The sequence below is a fragment of the Mucor mucedo genome, assembly GCF_025094135.1.
Source record: "Mucor mucedo strain NRRL 3635 chromosome Unknown EV154scaffold_80, whole genome shotgun sequence".
Lineage (NCBI taxonomy): Eukaryota > Fungi > Mucoromycota > Mucoromycetes > Mucorales > Mucoraceae > Mucor > Mucor mucedo.
Genome location: NW_026252364.1, coordinates 104,364 through 116,476, shown reverse-complemented (window position 1 = coordinate 116,476; position 12,113 = coordinate 104,364). Strand labels below are relative to the sequence as shown.

General features: G+C 36.9%; 1 protein-coding gene across 1 annotated transcript; it reads left to right on the top strand.

Annotated features, from left to right (window-relative positions):
• Window positions 1-2,569: 2,569 nt before the first annotated feature.
• EV154DRAFT_425018 (uncharacterized protein) lies at window positions 2,570-3,025 on the top strand (the record flags this gene model as incomplete). Its single annotated transcript, XM_051596217.1, has 1 exon — window positions 2,570-3,025. A coding segment is annotated over one exon (456 nt), but the record flags the coding sequence as incomplete, so codon positions are not given.
• Between the last annotated feature and the right edge of the window lie 9,088 nt (window positions 3,026-12,113).

Below are 12,113 nucleotides of genomic sequence, written 5' to 3'. Positions count from 1 at the left end.
TCACTACATCTTCTTACATAAACCCGTTGTAAACTCTTTATTCTTTTACATCTAAGAACTATACTCTCTTCTCATCTCGCACTGTCTTATTATCGATTGACATTTATGTGTTATGTCCATATATTTTATCGTCTAATATCACTTCAGGCCTAACCTTAATAAATAATAAAACTAAGCTGTCAACTAAAAGTCTGGTGCCCCTTTTTAAATCAACAGTAAGAATATAAAGCATTGTGATTGGCGGATTATTTTTTGATTTCCCTACAGACCCCCGCTATAAATCCCGAATGACAAGTCACAAATTCAGTCTCATCATTTTCACATGCAAATAAAAAAAAAAAGTCCCAAATTTTTTCCAGAATGTACCACAATTTCATGCAAAAAAGATATAAAAAGGCACATTTTTTTTCATCCAAATTTTTTTTCTCTCTTTAATCAAAAACGGCAGCAATGTCTGATATAGTTGGTCTCGTATTCCCACCTGGTCATTTGCTGGACGATGTGCTGGTTATATTGAGCGGCGTTGTCAGTTTTTTTCCCAGGGCTTGCGCGCGGAGAACTGGGTTTTTTTAATATTATATTAATGAAAATGAAAATGAAAAAAAAAATATTAACTGAAATACTGAAACAACATTCTTTTTTGTTTATCTGTGTTTATGTGCTATTTTGTCACGCGTGTAACATCAATTTAGCGCCATGATCACGATTAATTCATGACGTAATTGTCTGAGTTGTGTGAGTAAATTTTAAGTCTTTTTTTATCATTTTGTGGTGATCGCGTCATCTTTCCCTTCATACAAAAACATTAGTTTTGTACGACATAAGATATCAAGATACTATAACAACCAACACGCCTCCCGAATCCGCGAAGACTCCTCAACCAAACCTGATCCGCATTCGACGTCCAAAGACTAGTCTAACACACTCGAACGACACCGATAAAGACTGCCCATTAGGTGCAGATTCTAAGGAATCTACGACTCATCTCGAGAATAGCCCTGAATCAGCCGCTAATTCCTCCTCAATTCTCGAAACCTCCAACATAACCTGCAAACAAGCAACTAAACGATCTTTTATTGCTTCTACTATTGTTAAGCTGTTCGACAATAATATCACACGACATAAAAAATTCAATATTGTTAGGGATTCTATTGTACTTCAACTCCCTCAAGTTCCACACAATCAAGACAACATGCGAAACAACATGCTTTCCAACAATACCTTGCCCTCAACCAACAAAGATGGTGAAAACGGCCCTGAAACCCCAAAGCAAACTAATCCCAGTGACAAGGACGATTCCGACATGGAGATCAACTTTCAATTTGCTGACACCTCCAAAAGCTTCTCATCTCAAAGTAGCCTACCCGAGAATCCTTCCAGCAACACTTCAATGAGTAATGAAACACCAAGATGGGCTTATGACTTGCAAGCTCAAATGAACCGAATTGTTGCTCTTTTCGAAACCTCGGCTAAAGAAAACGTGAAGCTCCGCCAGGAACTCAATTTTTCTAACGCTCGTATACAGCTTTGTGTTCGAACCTTTCGAGCTTGCACCGATCTTCCGCCAGTTCGAACGAAGCTCGAACCGAGTTTTTGTTCTTGAGCTTGTGCCACTTTTTTTGGGTTCGAGCGAGCTTCGATCGATGCTCGCTCGAAGCCCGCTCGGCTAAAATGTCGATAGTAGTCACTTTAAAGTTAAGGTCATTGAAAGACTACAGATGGCATTTCCCCTTGATTTTAATCTTTTATTCCCTTTACCATTTTTTTTTATTTATGATCTAATAATTCCAATTAAAATGCTTTGGACTTTTATTTAATTGTACAACCAACAAACACATTTACCATAGAAAATGAAACAGTGTTACACACTATACCCAACTAAGCCAATTTTTTACATCAACCATAGTAACATGACGTAGCAGAATTAATTTAAACTTTCATGTTCACAAATCCAAATGTATTATAATTATAGATGCAGTAATAGTTTGATTTAATTATCCGAATTTGGTGTTAAGGCTGGTGAAAGAAAAAGTTTTCTTTTTCTTTTTCCAACTTCTATTTCAATAAATAACAATTTTATTATCATAATTGTCTGTAATTAACATCACTTTGACGTGCACTTTGTGTAATAAAAAGGGCAAGTGAGTTCGAGCTATCGTATTCGCAACCGAGCCGAGCTTAACAAACTTCGAGCGAGCTCGAGCTGCAAAAAAACGCATCCGAGCGAGCTTCGACTGGAACACGATCGAAGCTCGCTCGAGAGTTTCGATCTTCATTCCGAACACTAATACAGATACTAGAGCAGAAACTCTCAGGCACCCGAAGTGCTGGAGATTTTGGTTTTACGGTACCCGACACTTTCCTTCGGGAACTCGGAAGTAATGCTTCCAAATTTTCAGATAATAACACAACGAGCAATACTGACACTCGTAACAAGGCTTCAAATAGAAGTTCCGAGAAATAAAGGACTAAAGCTCCTTCTGACAATAAAACGTCTAATAAGAATGGCCTCCCTAAGACATCTTTTGCAGACATAGCTAAAAAGCTGTCCTCTTCTGACACTAACCGTAAGCAACCTACGCCTAAACAACGTAAAGCAGCGGCCCGTATTTTTGAAACTCTTGCTGAACAAACATCTACCGATATTTTCCGCTACTTATACTTGCCGAACAAATATCGCATTCGCATTAAGGATTTTTGCCAAAAGCTCCGAACCATAGGTTTAGACAATGGTAGCATACTCGATATTCATTATCCTGCATGCGGCGTAGTGGCAATCCTGATCCACCATAACTACCTAACTGAACTGAACGCTGTTTTAGTGAAGTCTGACATTGCACCTATCACACAATTTAACCCAACCGCAGCTGACTATGTCAATGACCCGTCTTTGACACACCTCACTAAGGGAGAACAAACAACTAAGGCTATTGAATTTCATCAAACACGACTCATCAGAGGCTTGAAATTTATTAGAAGCTACCTTCGCAGATCAGTAGCACAATGGTTTGTATATCAGGGATGAATCACTGAAGACCAAGCACAACAGGAGCTATTAGTGACTAGCATGGGTAATGAATACCATGGTTCACCTAAAAACACATACGAGACGTGTTGTGATCGAGTTTATACACAGATATAACTCTATCATCAATTCTTTCTTTCTTATTTGATAACCTCTCTATAAATCATTATTGCATTACTCTTTAAACTAAATACATGCTATTACACTCTATTTACGACGCATTGATTACTCATCCATATATAGAAAACAATAGTCATACATTTATTCCAGATACACTATGGCGGATTTGTTGTTCGTTGTAAACAACTTTGTTGACAGAATTAACAACTGTTGTTGAGTTTGTCAACAAAGTTGTTGACCATTTGTTTTTATAAAAAAGAATTGTTGCTGGCCAGCAACTTTGGTGAATTATTCAACAAGTGTTGATTGCAGATTTGTTTATCAATTCTGGTGTCACGATTTTTCTATTCTCAACCAGACGTTTGAGATTCATTCACGTCATTTTGTCCATGTTTATTTTTATTTTTATTTCTATTTCTGTATTTCTTAAAGGTTACTCGCATTCCTCCATCTTCGAGTATAGCAATTCCCAAATAATGTGACGCTATATGACTGTGCAATAATTTTCAGCCTTGGTGTATTGGACATGGCCAACGTTACAAACGATATCTTTGAAGCGACAAACAACATTCTTATGTTGACCAGAGCGACGTAAGACCACCTTTGGCATGAGCCTGTTGTATTCTACCACGCCATGTAATTCAGCCACATCAATTGAGACAAGAAAATCATTCACGCTATCAAATGTCGTCTTAAAAAAGAAGGTGTTGGAACCGACATAAAGTAGACTCGTTAAAATGTTGTAGGGACTATAAAGGTTCAAAAAAAATTGTCTGTACAACTAAATAATGACGATAAGCAACCAATCTTACTTTAGGTGGGATGCAGCAAACAAAACATAGTTATTGCCTCTTTTGGGCTCGTTGATATGATCTTTGAAAAAGAGAAGGTATACACAGTATCATTAAACCAGGTCCGACGGCGCCTTTACTACACCATTACTTGTGTTGACAAGCTCGTGGGAACCGGAATATGTTCTGCGGTAGTACCGTTGTAAAGCAGAGATAAGTTGTCGGATTTTAGGTCACTAAACCAAATAAAACTGGCTTAAGCCCAATATTTATTTTTTACATTTTCTTCCTTTCTTTCTTCTTAAACTCAATTAAAAAAAAAATACTAAGGATATATGGTAACTTTATTTCCCAATGTAATATGTGTGTCTATTAACGATGTTGGCTTTGTTTTTAGCTTCAAGAGGACCTTCTATTAATAAACCCAACGTGTTTCCATCGCTCTTTGCTTATATGTAAGGTACTCAACTTCCAATTTGAAGCGTCCTGTTTTGCGTTTTCGTTATCCACATAACTAACAACGCTTCTCATTCAGTAGTCTAGAAGTAATTTTTGCTCTTTATGTAGGCTACTACTATACTCCTTTATCTCTTTTAAAAAAAGGAAGTCGCACTTTGGATAAAGCTGTAAGTTTTCTCATATACTTTTTAAATCAAAAGACTAATGCGGACCACCTCAATTATTTTTCTAAATTAGAACACTCTTTATTTAAAGATGTTATGGTATGTCTTTTGGACTTATATATCTTTTTAATAATCGCTCACATACCTGTTTATCATTTTTTAGGACTAACGGTACGCCTGTTTTATGATGTACGGTCAAAGTAAGGTTGAGATTACTCTAAATCGCTTCTTCGTGTTTCTAATTTTGTTTTTTAGAGGATCAATACATTCATATGAAGCACTCTTTCTTGGTTTTATGTTTCGTTCGATGTCGGGTGCAAAAGACTGTAAACTTATTTAAATGTGTATTAGTGCCCTATTTATGGTTATGCCGTCTTTAAGAACGAATGTCGAAAAAGACTCTTTTCCTTATCATCATAAGAGATATTTCTGCTTCTCCATAGCCATTGTATATACGATAATAAAATCTGTTTAATAATTTATCTTGTACTTTATATAAAATGATGACTGAATGATAATAAATCTAAAAACCATTGGTTGTTATATACCGTTTTAGGAATGAAAATATGAAAAAGCGAAACAACATTGGTTTGAAACGCCAACAAAGTTGTTGGACTTTCCAACAAGTATTGTTTATAAATCAAACAAAGTTGTTGAAAGGTTTAACAAGAATTGTTTGTAAGATCAATAAAGTTGTTGAAAGGTTCAACAAGACTTGTATGTAAAATCAACAAAGTTATTACATAGTTCAACAAGACTTGTTTGTAAAATCAACAAATTTGTTTGCAAAAGCAACAAAGTTACATCCAACAAGTTTCTTAAAATAATCAACAAGACTTTTTGATTTTGTCAACAAACTTGTTGGTAAACAAATCGATGCCAGCTATTTCTCAAACAACTATTTGGCAGTAGCGCTTGTTGATTTTGTCAACAAATTTGTTGGAATCGTCAACAAATTTTCCGCCATAGTGATAATACAATCCAATGATATGATCGCTCGTCAATAACAAGATTCTCGAAGGCACCATCAGATGCTCGATCTTTAATTGACAATACGCCTATTGTATATTTGACAGGTTTCATTCTTATGATTGATATTCAGCCATCTCTGAATATGTATATAAAGAACCCAATTTATTGTATAATAAAGACAGTAGTTAATTTTTGCAGTTTGATAATTTTACTTCGTCAAATGTCGTATTTCTATTCTTAATTCGTTGTTTTATCTCTCGAATTTCTCAAGACAAATAATTCAGACACAGCAAAGCGACCCCGGTCAGAATTTAGTACAAGAGACTATACTCAAGTACCTCAACATACTGATGAAAAAATGGATATTGAAGAAGAAACATGTAATAACTTCTTGCCTGCTGCCGATCGACCAGCCTTCCGTCAATAAATGAGTACATTCATTGATACCACTAACCCTATGCCTACTTATGAAACTCCTATGCCTACTGACAACTCTATGCTTACTACTATACCTATGCCTTTGACTACTAACCAAATCAGTCAGCCTAACACCGCTCACAATCAATTGACACCAACTACATTTTAATCCAATAAATTAAAAATCGGATCCATCAACTGTCGTAGCTTAGCCTCAACATCAGATCCAAATACTCGACGGAAATTCACCCGCTATCTTGGATCCCTAAAATACGATATACTCAACTTTCAAGAAGTCCGAACTGAAGACAGCAATGTAATAGATTCCTTAATTATGGAATTACAAGCTAAAGATTCAACTTGGACACAACACGTCGGTATAGTCAGCCTCAATCCAAACATTCGAATCACACCCATTTTCATCGCCGTCAGTAAGCATGCAGTTTTTGTTAAAGTCCATCTCATCAATCATCACTTTGAGCCGATCTTTTTACTCAACCTGTATGCTCCTAGCCAGTCGGGACCCAAGAAACAGTTTTATAGTTATGTTATAGAACTGCCTCTATTCAAAGATGAAATAGATATAGCACATTATACTAAGTATTCTAACTTCTTAATCGTCGGTGATTTTAACTATCATCATTACTCCTCAAATCGATCTTCGAATTCACCCACTCCCCACCCTATAGCGTCATTTAAACGGATCCTCAGTCAACAACTTTATGACTGCATCAATTCAGATGATATAAGTGAAGTATTCTCTGTTGACAACCCACAAATAACATTCAGTCGGGGAAATTCACGCACAACCATTGATTACATTTTTGAGTCTCCTGCAATCAAAAGCAGTATCACCGCATCTGGGGTAGAATTTATCAACACTAACTGGACAGATCACGCTCTGCTATCCATTGACCTAATCATGGTGAGCAGAAAAACACGGTAAAGGTATATATCGAGCGAACCCGGAACTGGTCAAGAACAAACGTTTCTTCGAACAATTATCTACACTACTACAAGATTTGAACCCTTCTACAACCCACGGCCCTCTTAATTCCCCTCAGAAGGAATGGGACGCTATGAAAAGAAAGGTAAGAAAGCTCTGTCAGCGCTTTAGCTGACACTACTGTCAATGGCGCAAAAAACAAATCGCTAGACTGCAAACTGGACGTTCCATACTTATCGTTAAACATGCGGGCTGTCATGCCATCCTTAACCAAACCCTACCAGCCGTTGAACAACAGTTGGGAATATTACAAAAGGAAGTGGCCGAAATCGACGCAATTTGGGCTGGTAAACACTGGAGTGAAAAAGGAGAAATTTCAGCTGGATACCTCAAGCGTACGATATCCCAACAGGAACAACAACGTAGCATGAAAGCAGTACACCATTCGATATCCGGTGAGCTATGCCATAATGACAAAGACATTCATGAGTCCGTTAGAATTTACTACCAAGATTTGTTTAACCCGGATCTGATCAATCACTCATCTGTTAGTGCTATCTTATCTCACATTACTGAAGATTGCAAAATAACCAAAGATACTGCTGCAGGGTTACTCCTTCCAATCACGATAAAGGAAATTCTAGAAGGTACCAAACGATCTCCTGCGAAAAGCAGCCCGGGATTCGACTCTATACCCTACGAAATTGTAAAACGTATCTTTGCTGACCCTTATTTTAACAACCTTTGTGTCATTATCTTCAATGAAGCTCTGACAAAATAAATTCTTCCGGACAGTTGGTTGAAAACATCGATGATCCTGCTACCCAAGAAAATTATCTCACTCAACTAAGATGTTGGCGGCCAGTTGTGCTCATTAACACGGATAGCAAAATATCTACTCGATTAATCAATTCGCGCCTGATGGACTCAGCAGACGACATCCTTAGCCCACAACAACTAGATTTTATGCCAGAAGGTTTTATTGGTGATCATGGACTTACCCTTCAACTAGCCGTTGAACACGTCAAACATCAGATTATTCCGGATAATGAGAGCTACAACTGTAATGGACTTCTACTCGGTCAAGAAAAAGGATACGTTAGGGTATTACCAGACTATTTACGCGCCACCCTACTAGCTTTTGGATATCCCCAGACCCTTATTAATACCATTACCGGGCTTTTTGTTGGCACTTACATTCAGGTCAATATTAATGGCCACCTTTCCCCAGCCATTCAACTAAACCTAGGATAACGACAAGGCGATCCGATATTCCCGCTCCTGTTCCACTTGGCATTCGATTCATTCCTGTAATTTAATAACAAAACACCCCTATTATTGCAGGTTACCGTTTACGCCAAAACCACCGGATAGTACACCGCCTACTTCTACTTCTACACTGAATAATGGAACGGCCTTGATCCCCAAACCTTTACGACTTTGTGTCTACGCCGATGATACATTAGTTTTCCTTAAAAATCACTCGGATTTCCACATTCTTCAAGAGACCTACACCCTCTACAGCGAAGCCTCCAATGCCAAACTGAATTATGATAAACCGAAGCTTTTGCACTCAATGGTAAATTTTCTGGTACTTGTAAACTGTTCTTACTGAACCACAACATTACGAAGTGGTACTCCCAATACCCGACAGCTCCACTGTGTTACTTTGGTTACCAACTCTGTTTTTCAACCAGTCAACGCAAACATTATGTTAACACCTTAGTCGATAAGATTCAACATGCATACAAAGTCCACAAACAACGACAACTGTCAATTCGTGGACGAGTTACTGTTCTAAATTCCTTAATCTACTCAACACTATGGCATGTTATTCGGTTATTTCCCATGACTAAAGCCCAGATAGTCAAAATTCAATCGATTGGATACCAATTCCTTATGTTTCGAATGTTTCCAAAGCTCAAATTGTCGATTCTTCAAACACCACAATCACAAGGGGGACTCGGGATCTTAAACATCGGCCTTCAACAAAGGGTCTTTTAGTGGCGTCGGTTACAACCCCTTTAGAAGGTTGTGGCTCTAACACTGACTGCCCAAAAGACGTGTACACTCTCCTTAAATTTGGACTGCGATTCTACAACGGGGATTTACTACACGATCACCTGCCATTACTCTTAACAAAATATCGGGTTACCCCCCTCACTAATTATTATAGCCCATTTAGCATTATATTCCAAGCTGTCGATTCCACCCCAAGAAACCTGACCAGCCTTCAGATCAACAAAGACGCCTGCCTTCAATGCCCCCTCTCATCCATCTGGATTCACACCAACACAAGAGCTACCGAAGAGGTCTTCACGAAAACCGGAATTCAAAAGATGTTCGCACATCATCTATTCAGCATAGATGAAAGTAGCATGCATATTATTCGCAAACTCTATTACGCACTCACACAACATCCTAATTTGGCCAGACACTTTTTCCGACTACTGGATCAAAACATCATAATGTTAAATTTATTCTTTATTCGTCAATGCTTATTCCCAGAAAATACATTTAACCCAGGCACCCCGATACGACATGAACAATCACACCTAGACCTGTCTCCCATAGTACATCAAATGTTGACTCCCTTCTACGACAGCATCAAACAATTTGAAGGAATCAGGAATAATATCAATCGATTGGTACAACAGCTCATGACGGAACAATCTCTACCTTCAGCTTCATCCAACAGTCACCCTACAGCCACAGCCTGGACAAAATTCTGGAAGACGAGCCTCCACCCAACATCACGCAATATATGGTACCGCTTGGTCCACAACAAAGCTCCTGTCAAATCCTTCCTCTATCGAGTCTTCCCTGTTATCCATAACAGTCCCAATTGTGATATCTGCCCAAGCATACTCGCAAATGCAGAACATGTTTTCGTCACATGTCCTCAACGATGGTCCGTATGGGCTTCTATATTACTTGTTTTCAACCAATTACAAGATTTATCCAAACCAGAACAACAAGCCATTACTATACAAAGCATCTTTCAGCTCAGATATCAAGGAACAATCACAACACTCCCGCACTGCAACTTCATACAACTGCTAGGCTCGACTATCCACTCGATATGGCTATCACACCTCAATAAAGTTTTCCGCTACATTACATTTTACGTAGAGACCACTGTCAAACGCACTCAGCAAACAATCGCTTCTTTACTCATAGAACAAGAAGAGGACATGAACATTTCCAAAAATATAAGAAATCCAAAAAGTAACAAAAGCTAAAAACCCAAAAATACCCTCCATCATCTCATTCACTTCACGCTTACATTAATTCCCACCCCCGTACTCAGTATTCCACAGTTACTCAATTATCCGGTCCAATAATATTTGCGATTCGAATTGTTGACTATAAACAATAAAGATCTAGTCTCTTTCATACAAAAAAATAAATAATCATTTTGTGGTGAGGCCGAATAGTGTGGCGTGTAAATGAAGAAAAAAATAAGAAAAGATAAAAACTGTGAGCAGCCGTGAAAGTGATAAATTATGATCACCTGATACTAGATAATTGAGGCACATAGTAGTACAATGTAGAACTAGAATTAATTATAAAATATAGAAAAACCCAAAAATAATAAAACAGGGCCTTTTTACACCCCAATCGAATATGTCGTATTTGGGTACGATTCACTTAAGACTAATTAAGCAAATCGTTTAAATAAATAAACTATGAAATTAAAACAGCCTTTGATGTTGCATACCAGCATACGCATGTATACTGTTATACAACTTCTCCTACTACGAGTACATACTTCTATATTAAAGATTGCATGATTGGCCTAAATACGATATACGAATGACAATTGGATACAGAATGTTATACCACTGAGTTACGATATCACCGATCGACAAGAGAATCTTAGATCAAATCTAGAATTATAAGAAAGACAAACTTAATATTAATAGTTCTCTCAATAGATTAGCTACCCAGAGATAAAATAGAACAGCTATTAATATAAATGGTTCCTTTACTTATATATTGATATAATTATACAGCTGATAAAGAGTATAAAGAAATATTGTATGAATTAATGGATACCTAGCATCTACAACCAAATATACAAATATCGATAAGACTTTTTATACTTGGGATCGTAATTTATTCATTACAAAGATAATAAATAAATGATCAACTATTATGTTCTATTGCCAATTACACTTGACAAACAAGTCTGCATCTTTTACAGTAACCGTTGCATGATCTGATAAATAAGTGTCTCGTAATACTAAAGATTTATTAGAATACTCATGCTCCCGATCGACTGATATGGGACAACGCTAACTGGAAATAATTCTAACGAGTAGTGTTACAAATCAATTACTTCTGATTTGATAAAAAAAATATAAAGTATATAAAAAAACAATGGTACGATAGGTACGATTATAAGTCCTTGTTACTTTATTTGACTGAAGTTTTAACAATAGAATAATTGGGTCTATTTATACTCTTTTGAAAGCTGACTGTTATTAGAATTGCTAGTCCATAAATTTATCTTGACTGTTGAATTCTACATGAATTCCAGGGTACGCTGTCGCCGACAGATTGCTTCAAGGATTTCTAATAACATTTTCTATGGGCTCTTCCATTTTATTCAATGTGTCAGAATTCCAAATTTGGTTAATTTATATAAATTTGGATTACCGATGATTTTTATTGTATGTGCGTTTAGCACAAGTAGTATTCATTTAACCTAAGGCGGGAAACAAAGTATAGATCTATTCCAAAACCAGAGAGGTTGACTCATCATTAAAACTCAGGAGAGTTGTGCAATATAAAAAAAATCAATTATTTCATAGCAGCAGAGTTCTTTTAGTCTATTTTTACCTCCAATAAAGATATACTTTTATGTCATTACTTTCCAGTTGTGTCAATTTTGTCAAATACCACAGAATATAAACAATATCCGACCACTAAAAGTTGGATTAGTTATTATAGTCAAGAAAAGTATCAAGTAGTACAGTTTGTGCTAAAACCACATAATAAATGCTACTGTCTGCAAAAGGAAAGATGTGTCACGGATAAAAGATCGGGAATAAGTGACCCGGCTTCATGGAAATTTGCTCATTACAACACAACTTTAGGCTCCGACCAATGAGAGATCGGAGAATTTAAGGAACAATAATAAATCAAGGACAGCTATCTTACGATCTTCAGTAATCCAAATGAATGGTCCATCATATAAAACTACGATGGATCTG